The sequence below is a fragment of the Vigna angularis genome, chromosome 5, assembly GCF_016808095.1.
Source record: "Vigna angularis cultivar LongXiaoDou No.4 chromosome 5, ASM1680809v1, whole genome shotgun sequence".
In the NCBI taxonomy this organism is placed as follows: Eukaryota; Viridiplantae; Streptophyta; class Magnoliopsida; order Fabales; family Fabaceae; genus Vigna; species Vigna angularis.
Genome location: NC_068974.1, coordinates 28,837,845 through 28,860,073, shown reverse-complemented (window position 1 = coordinate 28,860,073; position 22,229 = coordinate 28,837,845). Strand labels below are relative to the sequence as shown.

The window sequence follows — 22,229 nt, the reverse complement described above, 5'->3', positions numbered from 1 at the left end:
TATATTCTGATAACACCATATTATAAGTGTAATATCATTAATTAACAGCAGTAAAGACTTTTTCAATGATCAAGAACTAAAATTTTATACAACAATATCAAAATAACAAAAGAAAAGGACAAACAATAAAAATCAATATATTAGAAAAATAATATTATGCTTTTGAGTACCTTAAAAAAAAAATACACAGTTGCTAAGTTCGCCCAATGGAAAAGGCTTTCAGTAGTTTATATCTGTGTCTCTACTTCAGTCTCTTTTACCCGTATACCCCACTGGGATCCCAAAAAACCAAACAAACACGTAAACAAGAAACCTCGTAGTTCCTTTCCAACGCTGTCATTGCCTTTGCACACAGTTCAGGTCAACTCGACTTTTTATCTCAACTTTATGCTTTGCATTCTTCATTTCTATTCTGCTCACACTCCCAATTCCAATTTTCACCATTCGCCCCATCAAATTCCCAAACTGAATTCGAACATAATCGGAGGAACATAGCAGCGACGTCACGTGACTTTCGCCTCAATTTGTTCGTCTCTCTGTGCTGCTGCACGTGACATGGCATCACACCAGGCAATGGCTTCTTCTTCCTTCATCAGCAACTTCATAATTCCCGACCACATTCTCGTACCGGGCTCTCACGTTGGAAATGAGGGCCACCAGCCTGAGTGTCCCGTCCTCGTTTTTGTCAACTCCAGGAGTGGCGGTCAACTCGGAGGAGATCTTCTCCAAACCTATCGCAATTTACTTAATCCAAAACAGGTTGATAATTAACCTCACATTGAATATCGTATCTAGAAAATTAACTGTTGGTGTTCTATTCTGACGTGTTTGTGATTGGTTGACTTTTTGATGAGTTTGGATCTCTTCCTGTGACATTTTTTGCAGTGAGATTTTAGTCTGGGAACTTATGAAAGAAATTTAAATAGTAGAATAAACGGGTATGGAATTTTGATGGTGGAGATTTTGAATGAAGAAAATTCAAATGAATATTCTCGTATGGGCGTGAAATATTAGCCATTGATTTTCGCGTCAAAACAACTTATATTAATAATTGACTTTCTCGTGTTGACATGCTTTAATTTACCCTTTTAATTCTTGTCTGGAGACCAGAATTGATTCTGGAATCTAAATTCACATCCAAAAATTGAAAAAATGGAAGCAAGTATTTGTTGTTTTGACTTTCAACATGGAATTGGAATCGGAATCAACTATGGAAGAATTGAATTTAATCCAAATACACCCTTAAGTGAGCTGCTCAATTCAGAAGGGTCTGATCCTTGAAGTTTATCAAGTTGTTTTGATTCGAGTGACTTTTGGTTTACACAATCTATCTTATCTCAGTGGTGAACAAGAAAAACAGTCGTTGGTGTTCTGTCACATATGATTTATTATGGATGTTGATATTCTTATCAACAACTAATAAAATTTACTTTACCTTTTGAATTGAGTAGCTCGTTTTAGAGAAGTCAGGTTATTAAACTGATGAAGTTGTAATTTTTCAGGTTTTTGATTTGGGGGAGCAGGCGCCTGATGAGGTTCTCAGAACGGTGTATGCTAATTTGGAAAGCCTTAATCTGCAGGGTGATCAGTTTGCTAAAACGATCATGAAGAAATTGAAGTTAATTGTGAGTTTTTATGAGAAAAAATATTTAATGGGTAGTAGTTTTTTATTTTGTTTGTGAAGAAATTTAATGCTTGTGGTCTTTGTTTGAGTTTCTGAGATGTATCTTGGCTTTAGGTTGCAGGGGGTGATGGAACAGCAGGCTGGCTTCTTGGAGTTGTTTGTGATCTCAAATTATCTCACCCTCCACCTATTGCCACTGTGCCACTGGGCACAGGGAATAATCTGCCTTTTGCGTTTGGTTGGGTAGGAAAAACATACAGTGAAACTTTATAGTGCATGTAGAATACTATACCTGTTTTTTCACTGTCATGAACTTCATAGTATTAGATCTACAGTTTTATATGGAAAGTTTTTATTTTGCCAATTCTTTGTTTGATTGGATTTACTTTAATATGGAGCATATTATTATGTTGGCATATTCCTGAACTTCTTACCTTTTCTTCCTAATATTATAGCCGTTTGTTTCCTGTATATATAAAGATTTCTAGCTCCTTTAATGTTTTTCTATTTATGCTAGAAGTTAGGAAGTTTTCAACAGTCATTGACTGTAAACACATTTTTTATGCGTTACAGGGGAAGAAGAACCCAACAACAGATCAAGGATCAGTAGAGTCATTTTTAAATCAAGTCATGAAGGCAAAGGAAATAAAAATTGACAAGTAATGTTGTCTGGGTCTAGTATTTAATTTTTGAGATTATTTTATTATTCTTATACCTAGATGGCTGACATTTAGATTAATGTCATTTTTCTTAGTACAATACTCCTATTTCCTTATAATTGATATTCGATAAATAAATTTATGTGACCAGGTTATGATTCCTGGTTTGATTGTTTGCATGGCTGAATGACAGTATAGTTGCGAATGGCAAAGCTGTGTATAGATGTAGACATGTTGATTTTGTAATAAATCCAAATTGAAAACTAGAGCTTTTTGTTTTAATCGAGTCATTGACACTGGAATGTGTTTTCTTAGACTTTGAGCTACTTCACAAGTTCAGTCCTTATGCCCCTTGATCCAGAGCAAATAGATGAATGTTTAACACATTTTTTATTCAGTTTCTGCATACATTCTACAAAATGCTGTTTTCTGATAACTTTTTCTTCACTTCCCTAACCTTCAGCTGGCACATTCTCATGAGAATGAGAGCTCCTAAAGAAGGTTCCTGTGATCCAATTCCACCACTTGAGCTACCACATTCTTTGCATGCCTTCCATCGTGTATCTGAAGCAGATGAGCTTAATAGGGTAAGACATTCCATGAGTCACTAAATACTATTTCACAATCTTCTGAGAAAAATACCTTAATTTTTTTTGTGTTTTGCAATGAAAGTTTTATATGCTTCTTTTTCTAGTGACTCGAACCTCACTTTTTAACACATTATTTTCAACATTATTCCATTTGGGTCCCATTAAATAGAGATTAGGACCTTGTTATTTGGGGGACTCTGCTCAAAAGTATAATAAAATCTTCTGCTGATATTATTGGGTTTCCTATTTTGTTTTAATATTGAGTTCAGTTATTGAAACTGAGGAATGACGGTTCTTGTCAAAGAATTTTTGTGCCGCCCTCAATTTTAATTTTGAATTTTTAAAGGATGTTGTTAACTGCTTTTCAGGAAGGTTGCCACACGTTTCGTGGGGGATTTTGGAATTACTTCAGTATGGGTAAGTAAGAATAGTTATTCCTGGCTCTTCTGTGGCTAAACTTCATGGACCCTAAAAATGTTTTCCACTTATGGAAGAATATTATTAGTTGATTGACACTTTCTTGCATTAACTTGGCCTTTTCCATCCATTGATCTCTTATAGATTAGGTTTTTGCAAATAATGACACTGCAAGTTCCAATATAAATAAATGTACACAGAAAACTTGAACTATAAGGTAAATGTGAAAATGTACTAATAATATATTAAGCAAATCTGCCTATTAAATTAAATTCATTGATTGTCAACTGCATTGTTATTTTTCTTGTTTATAGCCTGATTACTTTTATCTTTTCTTAGAATGTTTAGATGGTTGATTATATTGGAGGAGTTTTATTTACCTGTCCTACTTTAGTGCTTGTTAAATTATCACCCACTGTTGACTGTAGGAATGGATGCTCAAGTGTCTTATGCATTTCATTCAGAACGAAAGAAGAATCCTGAAAAATTCAAAAACCAGTTGGTTAATCAGGTATGCAGTTGTTCCTTCAGTGCTATAATTATATGCTAAAATAATGTGCAGTTGGTTAATGACAGTATTTCTTTGACTTTCTCACTCTTGAAAGGAAAGGAAGAGATATGTACTCTTGTTCAGAAATTTTTAAAAACTGATATTCTGGTCTTGATTTGAATGCACTCGTTAGACTACTTATGCTAAGCTTGGATGCTCACAAGGATGGTTTCTTACTCCTCTTTTGCACCGTGCCGATAGGTCAGTTCATTAAAACCTGTCATTGTATGCATTTGTGAAATATGCGAGAACCACTTATCAACACTTAACATGGAACCCTGAGGCTTTGACCATATATTTTTAAGCCATCTTCATTCTATTGCAATTTTTGCTATCTTTCTTAATAGGTCTTAACTTTTAAGTGTGCTGAATTTTTCTAGATTTCCAAGATCTTTATCCAAGTATGTATTTGGTAATATTTAAGTGCATTGCTTAGACCATTTAAGACAATGAAAGGGAATAAAGATTTATTCAGGCTTTTTCATCAGTAAAACAGACACATTTGTAGCTTTGATCATGTGTTTCCTTTCCTATACTTATATTCATTTTTAGAATAGTGCAACAAAATATTTATGTTTCGACAAAATCAAGAGGGGTGAATGAAAAGTTTTTCAAAACCCTTTCTCACAAACATGGAGAGTTTATCTAACAGTCACAACTCTAAACCTTTGAATGAAAAGTTCTTCACAATTAGGTTTAGTCAAATATATATAGACTTTCTCTTTCAAAAATTAAGTCAAGAACCTAGAGAGTCAAGTTACAACTGCTGCTGATAATGGGTTATATCAAAGGATAATCGATTATCATAGAAGTTTTTTCAAAAAACATTTTCTCACTATAATAATCTATTACCATAAGTGAATAATCGATTATCATGTAGTCTTTTGTGTAAAACTGGATTTCATTTGCATAATTGATTATCATTCACATACTTTTTATGAAAAATAAAACTTTCCTTTGTGCATGCCGCTTTGTGATTCTCTAAGCTAAGTCCTATACATAATTTATTCACTAGTATGACTTATTACAAAAAATTAAGAACATACATAAATATAATACAAGCCTTCCAATATCTTTTGTCATCACTTTGAGTTCTTGGATTTTCTTTTATCATCATCAAAATTTACTCTTAATACTGATCTTCATGATCTTCTTCTTTTGCCTAAAATATTCATATAAACACCTTTGTAACTTTGATCAATTAGTTAGAATGATTTTGAGAAAAAGCCGATCTTGCACCTTGTTGACTCCTTTAAAATTTTAAAAGCTCAAGCATTACATATAAGAGTATCTGGTTCAATCCCAAAGCATGATAATGTATCACTGATTTTGGAAAAATTATGGTAATATTGAGAAACAAAAGAACCAATGATGGAGTATCTCATTCTAGTGCAAAAACTTAACTTTGAGGCCTTGCTCAAGGTATATATGAAGGACTAGATGAAAATCATATAGATGACCTTAAAGTAAAGGTTGACATCTGTATGCAATTCTACTTTGATAACAAGTCAGCCATAAGTATTGTTTATAATCCGGTACACATGATACGACCAAACATATTGAAATCAACATTAATTTCATCAAAGATAATCTTGACATAGGCCTTGTGTTACAACTCACGTTGACTTCTAATATGAAACTTTTTCACTAAGGGGTTTTCTCATGATAGATTTCAAGATGTCATAGACAAGTTGAGAATGATCGATATTCATTAATCAACTTGAGGATAAATGTTTTAAATAACTAATTATTAGGAGAAAAATATCCTTAGTATCTTTATATTGATCAGAAGACAATATCTTTTGAATCCTTCTATTCATTTCAATCAATTTTTATTTCTTTATTTTAGAGGGTTTGAATGTTATAAATAGAGGTGGTGATAATGTAATGTATGTGATTGTTAAGAATAAAATAGTTTTATTTTATTACATAGTTCAAGTGTATCATTGTAGATTCCATAATTGACCCATGTCCACTTTTACATTTACAAGGTAGCTTCCCGACCTTTTAAAAGTTTGTTTTTGGCGTGGCGGTAATGCTGGTCATGGCGGCCACTGACCAGTGATTTGGAACTAGCAAGCATTTGAAATAAATATTGGCACTATATCAGAATAATAGCGCTCTGCTATTTCAAAAGTCCAACTTTATTTAATTGTGGTCAATTAGATAACAAATATGGTAAAACAAAACTTAATGGTATCCTATATTTGGTTTGCTTATGTCTGTTGAGTCTTGTGTATAATTCGGTCCATTTATCAGAGCGTACCATTGACAATGATACATGTTGAAACAAAACGTGATCAGCACTCATAAGCTGAGGATTGTTTAAGATTGTTTTTCCTTTTCTTGTTTAGTTTGTAAAATTCATATGTAGGATGGATTGCAACAGTGTTTGATAAAGGAGATTCAGAGCATTTCTAGTAATTTAAACAGTGTTTTGTATGCTAGTTTAATAAAGCATGCATTTGTACCAACCACATAAAGCTAATCTAATCTGCTTTCTAATGCAGGAACATAGCACAACTGGCTAAAGTAAAATTCATGAAAAGGCATGGTGAATGGCAAGACCTACACATACCTCCTAGGTAAATCATTTTATATATTTAGCCATATATTTAAGGGAAACATTTAAACGCTAAGATCTCAAAAATAAGGTTATTTAAAGAATAGCATTTTCAACTAGCCGAAGATCAAACTTTCAAGAGACAATCAATTGCTGTTTATAATAATTTTTCAGAACTAAATTGCTTTAAAGGTGGTTGCTATTGTTTTTTGGACTCACATTGGAAACTTATTGTACGTAGATGTTTTATAAACGACCAGATAAATTATAAAAATTTACTTTTACTGCATCCCCTCTGTTGTCTTCTGCGTGCTGCATATGTTTACTTCCTGAATAACGCCTAATATGACATTTTCCATTGAATGTACAGTATCAGGTCAATTGTATGTCTTAACTTGCCCAGCTTTTCTGGTGGACTAAATCCATGGGGTACACCTAACAGGAGAAAGCAGAGTGACGTAATTTCCATATGCTAATGCTGCAGTTTTTAAGTATTTTGCGAAATATTTCTTACCTGCTAGTTTTGAGATTAAGTACTAGTGGTGAATATATAATACTCTCATGCTAGTTTTCTGTTTTCTGTTAGAAAACTAAGGTTTCTTGATTGAATACAGAGAGATTTGACACCACCATTTGTTGATGATGGCCTACTAGAAATTGTTGGTTTTAGAAATGCGTGGCATGGCCTTGTTTTATATGCTCCAAAAGGACACGGAACGCGTCTTGCTCAGGTATATGTGATACGATAAAATAATGGCTATAAGATTGTTGAAAAAATGTTAAATAGCAGTTTTTATCTGGCCTATTCCTTGTTCATTAGGCACACAGAATCCGTTTTGAGTTTCGGAAAGGTGCTGCCGATCATACATTCATGAGGATTGACGGGGAGCCTTGGAAGCAACCCCTTCCGGTTGATGATGATACAGTTGTGGTTGAGATTTCTCACCTTGGCCAGGTTAGCATGCTATCTACGGCTGATTGCAAGTCTAAAAGTATGTATGATCCTTTATCACCACGCCATGAGGTTGAGGAAGATGACAGTGATGAAGATGCCTCTCCATCAGAGGAATTTCGGAAGTTTGGTGCAGCAGATACATTTAAAATCCCATATGACATTGACCCTTCTCGTCTTAGTTAGCTCCCTCATTATTAAGACAATTATGGTGTTATGCAGCTCAAATTTCCTATACTAATTAGTAGTAGTTAACCCCTTACAAATATTTGTGGCTTCTATCAATGTGAAAATCATTATTCTCAATTCTTGAAGCATTATGACAGTAAACAGGATAAATGTATTGGGATGATGGGATACAACAATTGCAGTTGTAATACATAATTTCAAGTAGACTCCATGTATAAGGGCTAATTTTGACCTGAGACTATGAAAGTATTCAGGAAACCGGCATGCGCATATTAGGGCAAAATGATTTTATTAGAAGAAAAATCAATCTATTCTTGGGAATTTCTTCTTGCACCCGGATTTTTTTTTCCTGCACCCTTGTGTTTTTTTTATAATTTCAATTATACTCTTGATGTAATTATAGTTTTGATATATAATCATAAATATTTTGGATTGTATAATCTATAATACATATTTAAAAAATAATCTGTAATGTAAATTATGTTTTTGATTATATAACGAGTAATTTAAATTTGAAAGACAATTCAGAATATAAATTATATTCGGGATTATTTGAAATAAATTTTTTTATATGATGTGATTTAAGCATAATAACTTAAAAAATATGTTTTATAGATAAAATTAAATAATTATCATTTTATCTTGATGATAAATATGATATAAATTTAAATATAAATAATGAATATTATATTAAAATGAAATTAAAATTGTTATTTAAAATTGTAAAAGTATTATTATTATTATTATTATTATTATTATTATTATTATTATTATATTTTTATTATTATTATTATTTTTATATTATTATTATTAGAACCCTGCTATTAGAACTCATCATCTTCCTAGAACCCATCTTCATTTGTAGTATTCCACGACAGCGATGGACAGCACCATCAAATCACACCTCCAAGCCAAACCAGCAATGGTATTATCAGGTCACGATACCAGAGACTGCACCATGAGCATGGCACCAGGAACACCGCAGGAGATCCTAACCGCCACCTCCACAACTCTGCCGTGACCAGAAAGGTACCCACCACCAGGAAGAGTAAAACCATATCCCCACCATGCAGCTGACCAACACCTCCTTCAAAATAACAAATCAAAATGCAAAAAGAGGAGAGAAGGGAATCGATTCCCTATGGCAGGAAAATTGGTTCTCCTTATTCTATTATCTTATAACAGACACAGCATAATCGATTTTTTAAAAAATAATACAAAGGAGAATTGATTTTCTTGGGTCTAGAATCAGATCTCTTGAACGTTTATATCATGAATGTTTTCTCTCGTCTCATTCTTGGCAAATTCTCGAGCAACCATAATCGATATTCTGTATTGAGAATCGATTACTTGCACCGACAACAACTTCCCATTATCTCCATGCAATAAACACCATGCAAAAGAAAAAAAGAAGAAAGGGCAATACAAATGTGTAATATTTTATCTTGTTAATCTGCAGGTGCAGGTTGTCCGTAACAAAATGAAGTATGTGGGTGCAGGAAGAAATACCCTCTCTTCTCGGTGTTAACTTATACACAGCTTTGGTGGCTACTCGGAAGAGTGCGAGGAGTTAGAGTATTGACGTGGTATCATTGCAAATTCTAGTTAAAATGTGCAAATATCGGTGATCAAAATTCAATTAAATCCATATTACTTTGTAAAGTTTGTGTGAAAATATGTTACGTGACTATCCAATATATCTTGGTCTTGCAGTTTTCGGTTAGGTGTAAACCGATAGTCCAATAAGTTGCAAGGAAATAACGAATCTAAAATGCGTGTTTGTTTGAAATATGCGAGATGTGAACTAGACATTCACTCCAAAAAATGTAAGATTCTGAAATATGAAGAATTTCAATTTCAATTACCAGACCATATGCTTTCCCGGGTGTGTATTTGAACTACAAAATACATCTGCGACCGTGTGGTAGAAAAGAAAATACATGTTAGAGAAGATTACACAAGACTGTGTTGGACAGGTAAATTGTGGTAGAGCAGAAAGTAGGATTTAGCTGGATCACCATGGAAGAAGATAGATCAAGTACAGTATACAAAACCATGATGATAGTAAGGCCCCACTCCGATTCACCCAATGCACAAGACCAACAACAACAACAAAAAGAGCAAGTCAAGAATACCAATTCTTACAAGGTGATCATTTCAGAGAAAACCCCATAACTAAAGGCTAGAAAATTGCTGTTGGGTAATGGCCTCATTAGTCTTTTGTGGTTCGGCCCTTTCTTCTCTTTTCTTCTTCTCCCTGAAAGCAAAAGATTATTTCAAAGAGTCAAGATCTTGCTGAGGAAAACAAAACAAGGTAAATATAACAACATCTACTGGAACAACAGTTCAGGTAAACAAATCCAAATGCTGACTGCTGAGTAGATATGGGTATCAAACACAGGCTACTGCAAGCATTATGGAGCAAATGGGATCTAATTGTTATCAGTGGTGAAATAACTTGACTAAAAACTATTTAGGGCAAAATGTGGTTTTGGTCTTCCTACAACTTTAAATGTGTTTTTGGACTTTCTAAAACTTTTGAAATTCAGTTTTTGTCTCTCAAAATCTTCCTTTCTCAATCACTCTAGTTATAAAATGTATCATTTTTTATCTTTCAAGGGAATTAGATAATGCTTGCTATAGTATAAAAACCGGTTCAGATTGTAGCAAGAGCACTAAAATTTGTGTATTTCAAAATTAGGGAAACAAAATATAAAACCTTTTAGAGAAACTAAAATTGATCTTTGGAAGTTATAAAGAAACCAAAAACATATTTTACCCATATACTCAACAAAAAGTTAGAAAGACACCTTGATACGAATGTTCTCAGTGTATAACACAAAGTTTGTAATCATATCTTTTCTAAATAGGAAATTTGTAATGAATGTTGAATCTTTGTCCAAAAGGCTTCAATATAGGCTGGGGCAAACCACCTCAAATTTGATTAAAGTTAATACCAAAGATTTTAGTACGTTGCTCTGAGGTTTGTGATGTCATTTTCTACAAAAGTTGAACATTTGGAATAATGTTTTCATGAGCTTAATGGACTAAACTGCCAAAGAATTAGTAGATTTACAACTGCAGACTAAAAGGTTGAGAATGGAAAAAAAAATCACTGAATAAATGCGATATTCGTAGATTCTATCATGGATGAAAACTCCTGAGAAGGGAGTTTTCACTAAATAGCATTGCAAGAAGATAAATCACTAAATTCACTAGATAGCATTGCAGATGCCGAGATCTAATATTTTACCTGTCAACATATTCCTTTAGCAACTCTTTAGCTTGAACCAACTTAGAAAGCAAGTTACGATACACATCCAAATCCCGATCCACGCTTCTTTTGTTGACATTCAAAACCGCACAAAGCTGTTGGATTAACACCAGAGATTGATTGATAAATAATCCTATATAGAAAGTAATTTTTGCGGTAGAAAGCAGATAGGTTTACTCATAATCAAGGTATTAAATGCATCCTCCTCTATTCCATTGTCATACCATCTCCTATACTGAAATTGTTAGTTTTATCTGTGATTTGGCGCCTATAATTGTTGTGTATGATTCATATTCTATGGCCAGACAATTACATGGGTGATAATAAATCTGTACTGTTATATACATATATACATATACATACATAAACAGACACACACATGTGTGTGTATATGTGTGTGTGTATATATATATATATATATATATATATATATATATATATATATATATATATATATATATATATATATATATATATATATATATATATATATATATGATGCATCTACTTATTAAATAATAACAGAAACAACTATTCTGATCCACAGTAGGTAGATACACTGTCACGTTGAGTGTACACACATTTATTCTGCTGATATAGAATTCAATTTCTATTGCAAACAATAATATTAAAGTCCTAAATGCTTATTACAAAAGATGGAGTGTTTCTCTTCACATGTCGTACAATTATTTCAGCAGAAGAAAAATAATGAAATCAATATTTTATATATAGATTAAAGAAAATTATGTGAGTAAATCCACCTATAAGGCCTGAACTTGGAAGAAGTGAGATCATATCAAGACCATTATCTCACCAAACCCAAACAGCCCAGAAAAGAGATGTCTAAAAATATTTGATAGTCTTGAAATTTTCGTTTTATAGACTGAGTGAGAAATAGACTCGGCAATCTAAACTCCAAATTATTAAAAATATACATGTAAATCAAATCAATATATGATTATTTTTCATGTATTCTTTCAATGCTCAACTTCTGTTAAAATTTGGTACTGGTTGAAACAATTTTTTTCTTATCTCACTTTTGGTTATTCTATGATTATTTATTCCTTTTCTAAAAGAAAAATGCAGTCCTCTGGTTTCTCTAATAAAGTTTGTTGTTGTTATTGGTGCAGTCTGAATGATTTGAAGAATGAGAAACCAAGCCAAATTTCAAAAGTCTATTCATATACCGTCTGCTCTTCAGATCATTTCTAGTTTTGAGGTTAGCTGGTATATTTTCTACTAAATCAATTCATAAGACCATTGCTGATTTGTGTTAAAAGCATTTGGTATTAATACTCGGTCTGGAAAAGTTTCTTCTTTGGTCCAAGTTATTTGGGAGTTTCTAATGGCTACTTGGGTAAGATACTGCAAAGGGTTGTCCTAGTTTGGCTGTTTGTGCTGATATTTTTCAAGACAAGAGGGGAATATATTGACAACCTCTCTTCTTTTTAGGAAGTTCAAAACACTCTCTATGCTGAACTTATGGGAGCCATTTATGTAGTAGGGTATGCTTGGAGTGTTGGATTTAGACATCTTTGGCTGGAGTGTGATTTTGTTTTAGTGTGCAAAGCCTTCTCTTCACAAAATTGTTCCTTGGATTCTCGGAGGTGGATAGAGGAAATGTCTGTTGTGATATGGAATTTTAAAGCTTCACACATTTTTAGGGATGGAAACCATTATGCTGATAAATTGACCATTTTGGCTTGGTAAATAAGGAACAATTTAAATGGTATTCTTTTTATGCTTCCTAGCATTAGTATGGATTTTTTTATAATAGGGGTTTAGGGTGTTTAGTTTATTTTGAAGCCTGTCTTGTATTTTTTTTTATCATGGATTTGGTCTTATCCCCTAATGAATCATTATTTTTTTTTTCTTTTTAATAATTTTTTTTTCATTTGATGACAAATGATAGATGTGATTTGGGGTGTCAACATACCAAAGATGTTAAAGTGCATAATGATGTCAAGCATGAATTTTTCGTTAAAAATAATCAATATATGATGCCTTAAATGAATTGGGTAACCTTTTCCAAAATTGTTGGTTCCATAGCATTTGCTAACTCAAGAAGGCGAAAGAGGCCTATTGCGAAGAAACGACTGTAACTGAAATCCCCCTTTCCTCCTGCTCTTTCTGCAATATCCTTTAATATTCCCTCAACTTCTCCTTCTCTGGAAGAGAACTCAACTAGTGAAGTTGAGTTTTGAGCTCGAGCCCATTCTTCCAATTTCTTTGCATCAACTCTGTAGAGGGAAATATAGAAGATAATTATTTGCAACAAAAATTCAACGAAATTGATATAACAATTTTTTGCACAGTACAGACAATGGACCTTGTATTTCACCCAACTTTTTTTTTCCTTCAACAGCTTTTAGGAAAAGTAATTCATTCTTATACTTTTAAACATGCAGATTAAATTTCAGAACCTTTTTTTTTTCATTTCACAGCAATAATCGACAATATTAATAATGCGTGCCTGGGTGGCAGTGAGTACTATACCTTCTAATTGCAGGCAAATTGCAAACAACAGACAATACATCAAAATTTATTATTCATGCAGAGAGTCATTTGATTGTACTAAATCTCTCTTCAATAATATTTAAGCAATAGTATGGGTATCAACAGCCTAAAACATGATTTTAGGTGCTAAAACTCCAATGTCATGCTTGGAGTAAGCACACCAAACATGATTCACAAATCACAAAATCATGTTCCATAATTTGTAGCAACTGCTAAGAACATGATTTTGGGTTCAAAATCATGTTTGGAAGCACCCAAATGTCCCCCAAGCACACAGCATCAGGGCTTTGGTGAGTTTAAGTGAAACAGTTTCCTGTGGCTCATAGCCATTATTAGTTCTCAATTCCTTATCAGTATGTTGATGATTTGGAATAGGAATCACAGAAATGGAAAAGTCCAAATTATTCAATATTTTGACCTGTATTGTTCAGGATCTTCTTTCAGTGCCTTAATGTATGCTTGGAAGATCGCATCTCGGTCCTCATCACTTGGATACCCTTCCATGAGTTGCTCATATACAGTGACAAAGCCAAGGGCAAATACAGCGTCATAGCGATATGATCTCTTGTATCTCATTAAATGTTGCTGAACAATGAGCTCTTGCAGCACCGTGTTATAGATACTTGGAATTGGTCGCTTATATTCCTTGAGAAAATTTAACTTTGTCTCAGAAACAGTTGGAGGGTCTGCAGATCAAGTGTGTAAACAACCCATAACCAACTGTTGATAACAAGATTCCATTTAATTTTTTATTCCTTTTGCCCATTTGACACTATGAATATTAGAACGACAAAGGAACCTACTTTAGAACCATTTGACACTACATCACATACTCAGTCGTCAACAGATTCAGCTTAACATCACTAGCATATATCTAAGTAACGACATCTTCGTATTAACAACCAAATCACCTGATGATAACATTGAAAATCGAAACTACACTCATCTCTGCAAGAAAGAGCTGCAAAGAATTTCAGTTTGACAATCACACAAAAAAAAATCATCACAAACACAACACGATGGCATCAATCCAGATAATTTCCCAGTCAATTGTACATAGAGCCACTAGGAATTACATCCACTGGTTACAAAAAAACTAAAAAACTAGGTCCAAACCTCATCAACCACACTTTCAATGGCAACATTATCCTCAAAACAACAAATTCCTCCTTAAAAATCCGCTTGCAAAACCACATTTAAAAAACAAACTTCAAAATTGACAACCATACACCTGCAATTAAAAGATCATTTTCAACTCCAAACATTAGAAAACAAAAACAAAAAATGAAAACAACCCAATTCTCAGAGAATCAAAAGGTGCTCAAAACTCGTATAAAGTTGTACCCGTTTTTTCCTCACTTAGTGGGGAGCCAAACAAACCTGTGACAGAGGAAGAGGAGCACCGAACAACCATTTTGGAAGCATAACTGGAAGCTCGAACTCCAAGATAGTGGCATGAGAAACCAACGCGGAAGCGGAAGCGAAAGGTTGGTGAATTGGAAGAGAGGGTGAAGTTCCTCTGAGAAGATTGAGTGAGAGTGGAGAAATGGAAGGAAGAAGTAACAGTGGCCATCGGGAAGAGAGAGAGGGAGTGGTGGCCGAGATCAGAAGTTTCGCGGCATAGCAGTGAAAATATTCACAGACAGAGAGGCATTGCTTTGCTTCTTTGGGTAGGGGAAAGTGGGAGGCTTTTGTGAATTGCAGAACGAACAAGCTTATCCAAGGAGACAATGGTATAATGACACGTGGAAATTTGTAATTTGTTTGTCAAATAATCAAAAGAAAATTATCATGTGAGTATAACATGTTTTCGCATTATTCTCTTAATGATCTTTATTTCTTAAACACGTCGTTATGAGTTTGATTTTGTGTTAGTGTGTGGCGTATGAAAAAATATGGTTTAGTTGTATTTTTTTTTCTTTATTTCATTAAGTTTTGGTTTTTTAAATATTATTTTCATAATTTGTGTTTCTGTTTTTAATTATCTAGAATTTTAATTTTTAATGTAGTTTAGATTCATTAAATTTTAATTATCAGGAAAATTGATTAAATTTATGCTAAGTTTTAATGAATAATGGAGCCAAAAATTGAATAAGTTTATCGATTATTAAAATTAAAGGATCAAAAATGTATAAAAGTAAGGAACTAAAACAATAAAAAAAAAGGATAATAATGTAGATTGTGTAAAATATAGTTTCATGTTCATGAATAAGGCTTGTATAGTTTTAGAAAAATGTTACAAAATTATTGCGGAAGTGTATACGAAAAATATGCTGTATATTATTAAGAGAGATGTAAATTATTAAGAGAGGGAGAAATGATATTTAAAAAAATTAATTTGATCAATTGAATCTTAAAAATATTCTTTGGAATACTTGACTAAGGAAATAAATTATAGTGGGTTTAGAATAACAACAAATATCCACCATCAAAATTTGTGATGCCCCAATAGATAATTAATAATAAGATTTATGTTGTGTAATACACGTCTTAAACATTTTTTTTAATAATTAGTTATATTCTTATATTTATTAAATTAGAATAGAATGAGAAATGAGAATGGGAAGATCTATTATGGGATATGTAGTAAAGAAACACATCATATTATTTTAAATGGATTATATATTTAATAATTTATTAGTGCATAATTTAGAGTTTACATTTTAGATTTTAATTTTGTATACTTATTTAAGTATTTTTTTCACCATCTTATATCTCTTCTTTTAATAATTACTTAATAATATTATCCTAATTGATTACTGTGACACCCGGACACTGACGAGGGCGGTGAGTGATCGTCGGTGCAAGAGGTACGAAGTGCAATGGGCACTGACAAGGAGCGGCTCCTGGCAGACTTCCAGTGGAAGGGACACATGGATGAATCGAACATACACCAGAAAGAGATGGATCTAGAGACTGTATATGTATGAGACTATAGAGTTGAAGGATAGCTTAAAGGGATTGATTTGGCTACTCATATCATCAAAATACATTTGTTTTTCGGTAGCCTACCTCATAAAAACGTCATGGTGACACATGAATGGATGAATCGAACATACACGAACCAATGAAGTCACTAACAGAAAAAAACTACTTATTGTCATTGAATTCATGTATGACATATAGGCAATAAACATGTTTATAAGTAAATTATCAATATTTACGTAAGACCTGTAAAGAATAAACGCAAAAACTTTTTACGTCTTATTCGTATAGGTTAGTCGTATGTTTATTATGTACACATCATACATATATTTATGTTTAACATGTTATAGTCAGACATAAAAACACTTTTTTATACGTTAATTCCTTAAAGGTGAGACATAAATTTGTTTAAAAAGCATATATAGCACCTATGTTGTGAGAGCTCAAGCTTCCATTAGGAAACATCTTTCCCTCATAATAATTTTCTGAATTAAGGTTAGTTTCTCATTTTTCTCGCCATAGCTAGCATTGGTGTACATGTGACTATGTTTGGTGAATTTAGTCTTTGTTTCTCTTGAATGTAAGTTTTATGATTTTTTTGTTTATATTAGATTTTTGCTTAATTTTAAATTTACTAGTTTATATAATTTTAGATTTATTACATGTTTGATTAATTTATAATTTGATTAAATTATAAATTATTATTATTAGGTGCATTGTTAGTTTATATAATTAAGATGTATTATAATTTTAGATGTACACACCTATAATTTTAGATACACATCCAACCAACCTTAATTTTCCTTTGAGATTTAACATAAATGATTAAATATTAATAGTTTGTACTAAATCTTTAATTATCTGATCAAACTATTTAAAAAAAATTATTTTTCATAATTTTTTAATTTGTGTACATTGTAGGTATCTGCATAAAATTTTTGTTCAAATCATTTTGTGTTGTTCTCTGGATGTAAACTTGATTATTGTCATGAATGATCACTTTTATTTCGTGTATTTCGGAAATCAATGTGAAATGCTGCCAAAATTTTATCAAATTTATTATGATAGACTTCTTTGTGCACATGTTAGTGAATTATGAAAAATATTTTTTTCTAAATAGCTAGGGGACCTTGTGAGAATTAAAAATTTGATAATGATAGAATTTGTTACAAACATAGTTTGGATCGAAATAACAATGTATCATTGTTTTAGGTCTTCGAGGATCTCTCACCTCAAAGAAGGACATGAACCAAATAAGACAATAATGCATAAGTTATCTCCTCTAGCATGTAGATTAGATTTTGATTAACTTTTTGTTTTAAGTTAGATTACCTTTTTTATTCAATAGATATTTAAGATACATGTTTTTTTTAATGATTGTATGTTATATTAGGGAGATGATTAAGATAAAGAAGAAGACATAAAGAGACCTAGATGGAAACAAAAGGGTCATGAAATTAATACTGAACACAATTTGATAAATGAGAAGCAACAAAAATAAATGTTAGTAAAATTTTTAGGTTTAAACCCTTTAGTTGTCCCTATTTATGTGGAGTTTTTCCAGTTTGATCCCCGACTTATTAGAATCCCCAGTTGAGTCCTTAAAAGTGTTAATTTAAGTCAATTGAGCCCCCGCCGTTAAATTTAGTTAACGGGGTTAAGTTTTTGCACAAATGGGAGGGTGATGTATCAATTTTTGAACACGTGGCATGGTGAGAGTTGAAACATCTTGTAAAATTATAATAATATGAATTTCTGAAAAAAAAATTGTAGGACTGAAACTAAAGTTTTTAGAGAGGCCAAAAACATATTTTTTTCTCAACTTGAAAAAAAAAATCAATTCTAATCTAAATGGTCTCTTCGTGCCCAATTCTTCATCTTCTCTAAACAACCACGAGTGTTGCTCAGAGTAACTCCCGCTTATATCACAATGCCAAAAACTACAAATATGTTGATTACAAGCCACTCGTGCTCGAAGTTGTGGTTGGCACCGAGAAAACATGACTAGGCTCTTTTTCAAGTTGAGAAAAAATATGGATTTCTGAAAAGGGATTTAGGGTTCAATAAAATTGAATTTGGGATTCAATTTAGGATTAAAAATCTGAGAGGAATTTGGGATTTAAAGTATTGGGATTCAATTTGGGATTAAATTTGGGATTCAATTTGGAAGATGAGCGAAGTCGCAATTTAGGGTTTCTGGTAGAAGAGATTTGGGGCTTTCTGTGTTTCAGGTTTTGCAGGTTGCGAGGAAGTGTTTCGCGATAAAGGAGATGAAGCGAGGAGCTTCATTTCGCGGTGATGCTCATGGTGACGCTGTGATTTTGGAGCTTTTGCGCTACAAGTTTTGAGATTTCACGGTGGCTCTGACGAAACTCGCGATGGCTTCTTCTTACGGTGACATGAGGGTTTGCGTTGGTGGTGGGGGGACGAGCATCGCTGGCACTACGAAGGAGGTGATGAAGCGTGACTATATGAAAAATTGGAAAAAACAATCAGAGAGGTTTACAAGCACATTACTCTGACATCAACATGCCACGTTTCAAAAAATTACACATCAACCTCCCACTTGTACAAAAACTTAACCCCGTTAACTAAATTTAACGGCAGAGGTTCAATTGACTCAAATTAGCACTTTTAAGGACTCAATTGGAGATTCTAATAAGTCGAGAATCAAACTGAGAAAACCTCACATAAATAGGGACAACTAAAGGGTTTAAACCAAAATTTTTAAAATACTTTTTATGGATCCTACTTAAAAACGATCTTTATACCTTCAAAGACATTTAAGAGTATAGTTTGAAATTTTGAGAATAATAAAAATGATGGATTGACTAGGCATCTAGAGATTTAGAAGCTCAAAAGAATTTTATCTAAAAAATCTTGATTTTACTTTATATCCTCGAAATGTACAATTGTCCTTAACAAGTAACGATTTTACTACTTTTGGGTCTTAAAGCAATATTTATAGTATTTGACCATTAGTTATCATTCCATACCATACAATTGATAGAAATCATCCAACCATAATGAATAAAAGGATAAAAAAAGATGAAGCCTCGTGGAGGAAGACTTTACTCTTGAAACTAGAGACATTTTTGGGCTTAATTGAGCTTTCTTTTGGACAACCAATACCCTAGTAAAACTTCTTTTTTTTCCCGTCAAACACAAGGATAGAAGATAATGTAGAATACAAGTTTCACATCAATGGAACGAGTCATTTTTAGTATAAGAATAAGGACATTGTTTGGTTGGATAAGGGGCTGCAAATTATCTTGGTTTAAATTGGTTTTTACCCTTTTTTTAAGTCCCATATCCTCAGGATATGAAGAGTACAGGACTTGTGCATCTATAAATAAGACCTATTATTTCCTCTCGTAACTTATCTTTGCTTTGAATGAAAATTGATATATATATATATATATATATATATATATTATTTTTCTTTCTTCTAATCTTTTTATTCTTTTAAGGTCATCTTACATGGAAGTATTCTTCTCTTCTTCGAAATATTTTTCAAGAAACTTTTCTTGGAAGAGGATCCTTCATTGGAAGAAGAACCTAATCTTAAGGGACTCAAATTTTTTTTTAGTTTTTTTAAGTTTTTTGTTCTTCAAGAATGCTTACCAGAACAACACTTTTCCATGGATGTGTTGAAGCAAACAAACTGTATTTTCTCAAATATAATTCTTAGAAAGCGAATGCTAGATAATGACATTGACATTTTACATATAGCTCTTTATAGTATTGGGATAAAGGTGTTGAAACATATGAAACCAGGTCTCGAGATACTTATAAGATGGAATATCTATACTGAAATAGCTTGGATGCAACTTCACTTTATGTTCATTTAATAATAAATGGTGTTTTATGAATACTTATATTTATCCAAATGGACATAATTTTTTATTAAATTGAGATAATTTAATGGAAACATTAGATCATATTGAGATAATTTGTCTTTTAAATGCTTGGTTATGATTTTAGTGTCAATGATTTAAAGTGAAAATATGAATATATATATATATATATATATATATATATATATATATATATATATATATATATAATTATATGATAAAAGTAAAAATAAAATTTTTTAAATACATCAGAATATTTGTCTTTTAAATGTTTGGTTATAATTTATCAACTCTGTTTCATTAAAGTTTTCAAAATTAGTAGATGTTTTAGTTATTATGAAATTTTGTGTGTAATTACATAATAAGCCTTGTTTTATATAATATTTCACTTTTATCCAATTATTATTTTGTACTATAATTTAAAATTTATATAATTATCATTTCTATATAAATATTTGACATTACATCTTTTGATATTGAATATTTTATGGTATCATTTTTCCTTTCTCATCATTTTTATTCTTTTGTAAAAAAAAATACTTAATTGATATTTAAACAGTAAAAAAATGAATACAGAATTCAATATGGATATAACTATTACCTAACATAGATAAAAATGAGATAAAAATTGTATACCCATGAAGTATAAGAATGAGATAATAAAATTGTGTACCCATTAAGCGGGATAAAATATTTTATAAAACAAGGCAAAATAAAACAAGCCAAAAAAACTACTTTAACATCTTTAAGATTAAGGATTCTCACAACATAAATCATAAGAGATACTAACCTTCATCAATGAAAGATGCCACGTATTCTTCGATATCCTCTTTTCAATCTATCTTTTTTTTTTCTTTCTCTTCTTACACTTTCTTGATGGTTTTCTGTAAAAAAACAAACCTTATATACAATAGACAAAATCCTAATCCATTTTTTAACATTGTCCAAGTTAGTTTTTATTTTATCTTTATTTTATTTTTCTTATAACTTTCCATAATAATCAATACTCCTTATATTTTATTAAATCAAATTTGAATTATCATAATATTTTAACTGAGTTGCGAATTAATTCGTTAATTAATTGTGAGTTAAATTTATTTTGTTAGTTAACTTTATTTTTTATTTCAAATACGCTTTCTTCAATCCAAGCAACCAGGAAAAAAAATCTTTAATTTTCCTCCTCCAAAGAATTTTTTTTCTTTCTTTCTTTCGTAAGTGTTAAAAAGGTTGTTTAGTATACAACAATTATTTTTAATATTAACAAAAACACGTGTTCTGATGAATTTATATGCATATAACTTGACGTAACTTTCTGAAACAGCCCATTGTGTTTCCTAAAACCACCAGTTTACTTCCTCTAGTTTTTCCAAAACCTGTGGTCATTTGTATCTGTTTGGAACTTCACTCATGTCTTTATAAGGACTACCTTCATTTTATGCTCTCATTCACTTGTTCATTCATTCATAAATTAAACTTTGTTTTCTTCTGTCATCATTATAGTGTGAGATTTACAATATCATCAAACATGAGTTCAACAATTAGAGCATGGAGTGTGGCAACTAGTGTTGGAGTTGTGGAGGCCTTGAAAGATCAAGGCATCTGCAGGTGGAACCATGCTTTCAGATTAGCTCAACAGCGTCTCAAAATTCATGTCACTTCGCTTTCTCAAGCACAAAACCTTTCTTCCTCTTCTTCTGCTATCATCTCCACAACACCAAAACACGAGAAGCTAAAACAGTCAGAGGACTCCATGAGAACCGTCATCTACTTAAGCTGTTGGGGTCCCAACTAGATATCATATGAGACCAATAAGAAAACATTTTTCTTCTTTCAGTTCTTGGAATCAAGCAATCTTCGTCTCAAAGCAACATGAGGGTTGTGATTTCAGGGGTCATATTGTAAATTTTTGAAAGATTTGCTTATCTGATGTGACAATCAGTATGTAAATTATGATGATAAATAATCATAATTTTAATGGTTGAGGTTTGCCAAACTTTATGTGTTCTTTAGTTTTCCCCCTCTTCCATGTGCCGGATTCTTTCTGTGAGGTTAAAAATCTGTTCGTATTGAAATTTGTTAACTAAAACTTAATTGATTTCAACAGGAAAAAGA

At 32.0% G+C, this 22,229-nt stretch overlaps 3 protein-coding genes and 1 long non-coding RNA gene across 4 annotated transcripts; 3 read left to right on the top strand and 1 right to left on the bottom strand.

Moving 5' to 3' along the window:
* Window positions 1-226: 226 nt before the first annotated feature.
* LOC108338799 (diacylglycerol kinase 5) lies at window positions 227-7,748 on the top strand. Its single transcript, XM_017575830.2, has 12 exons — window positions 227-759; window positions 1,503-1,625; window positions 1,739-1,867; window positions 2,198-2,283; window positions 2,747-2,870; window positions 3,242-3,290; window positions 3,719-3,801; window positions 3,974-4,041; window positions 6,351-6,425; window positions 6,774-6,861; window positions 7,018-7,134; window positions 7,224-7,748. The coding sequence occupies exons 1-12, from the start codon at window positions 556-558 to the stop codon at window positions 7,539-7,541; spliced, it is 1,464 nt and encodes a 487-aa protein (XP_017431319.1). The 5' UTR covers window positions 227-555; the 3' UTR covers window positions 7,542-7,748.
* A 650-nt stretch (window positions 7,749-8,398) lies between these two features.
* Window positions 8,399-12,106, top strand: LOC128196491 (uncharacterized). Its single transcript, XR_008248823.1, has 3 exons — window positions 8,399-8,573; window positions 9,004-9,130; window positions 11,949-12,106. It is a non-coding gene; the product is annotated as an uncharacterized LOC128196491 (long non-coding RNA).
* On the bottom strand, window positions 9,387-15,033 carry LOC108340610 (protein THYLAKOID FORMATION1, chloroplastic). The gene is made up of 5 exons (XM_017578103.2): window positions 14,716-15,033; window positions 13,754-14,021; window positions 12,842-13,058; window positions 10,798-10,913; window positions 9,387-9,801 (listed from the first exon to the last, which is right to left on the bottom strand). Exons 1-5 carry the CDS (start codon window positions 14,906-14,908, stop codon window positions 9,720-9,722), a joined length of 876 nt encoding a protein of 291 aa, XP_017433592.1. The 5' UTR covers window positions 14,909-15,033; the 3' UTR covers window positions 9,387-9,719.
* A 6,517-nt stretch (window positions 15,034-21,550) lies between these two features.
* LOC108339961 (uncharacterized) lies at window positions 21,551-22,110 on the top strand. The gene has a single exon (XM_017577192.2). The coding sequence runs from the start codon at window positions 21,553-21,555 to the stop codon at window positions 21,907-21,909; it is 357 nt and encodes a 118-aa protein (XP_017432681.2). The 5' UTR covers window positions 21,551-21,552; the 3' UTR covers window positions 21,910-22,110.
* Window positions 22,111-22,229: the final 119 nt, after the last annotated feature.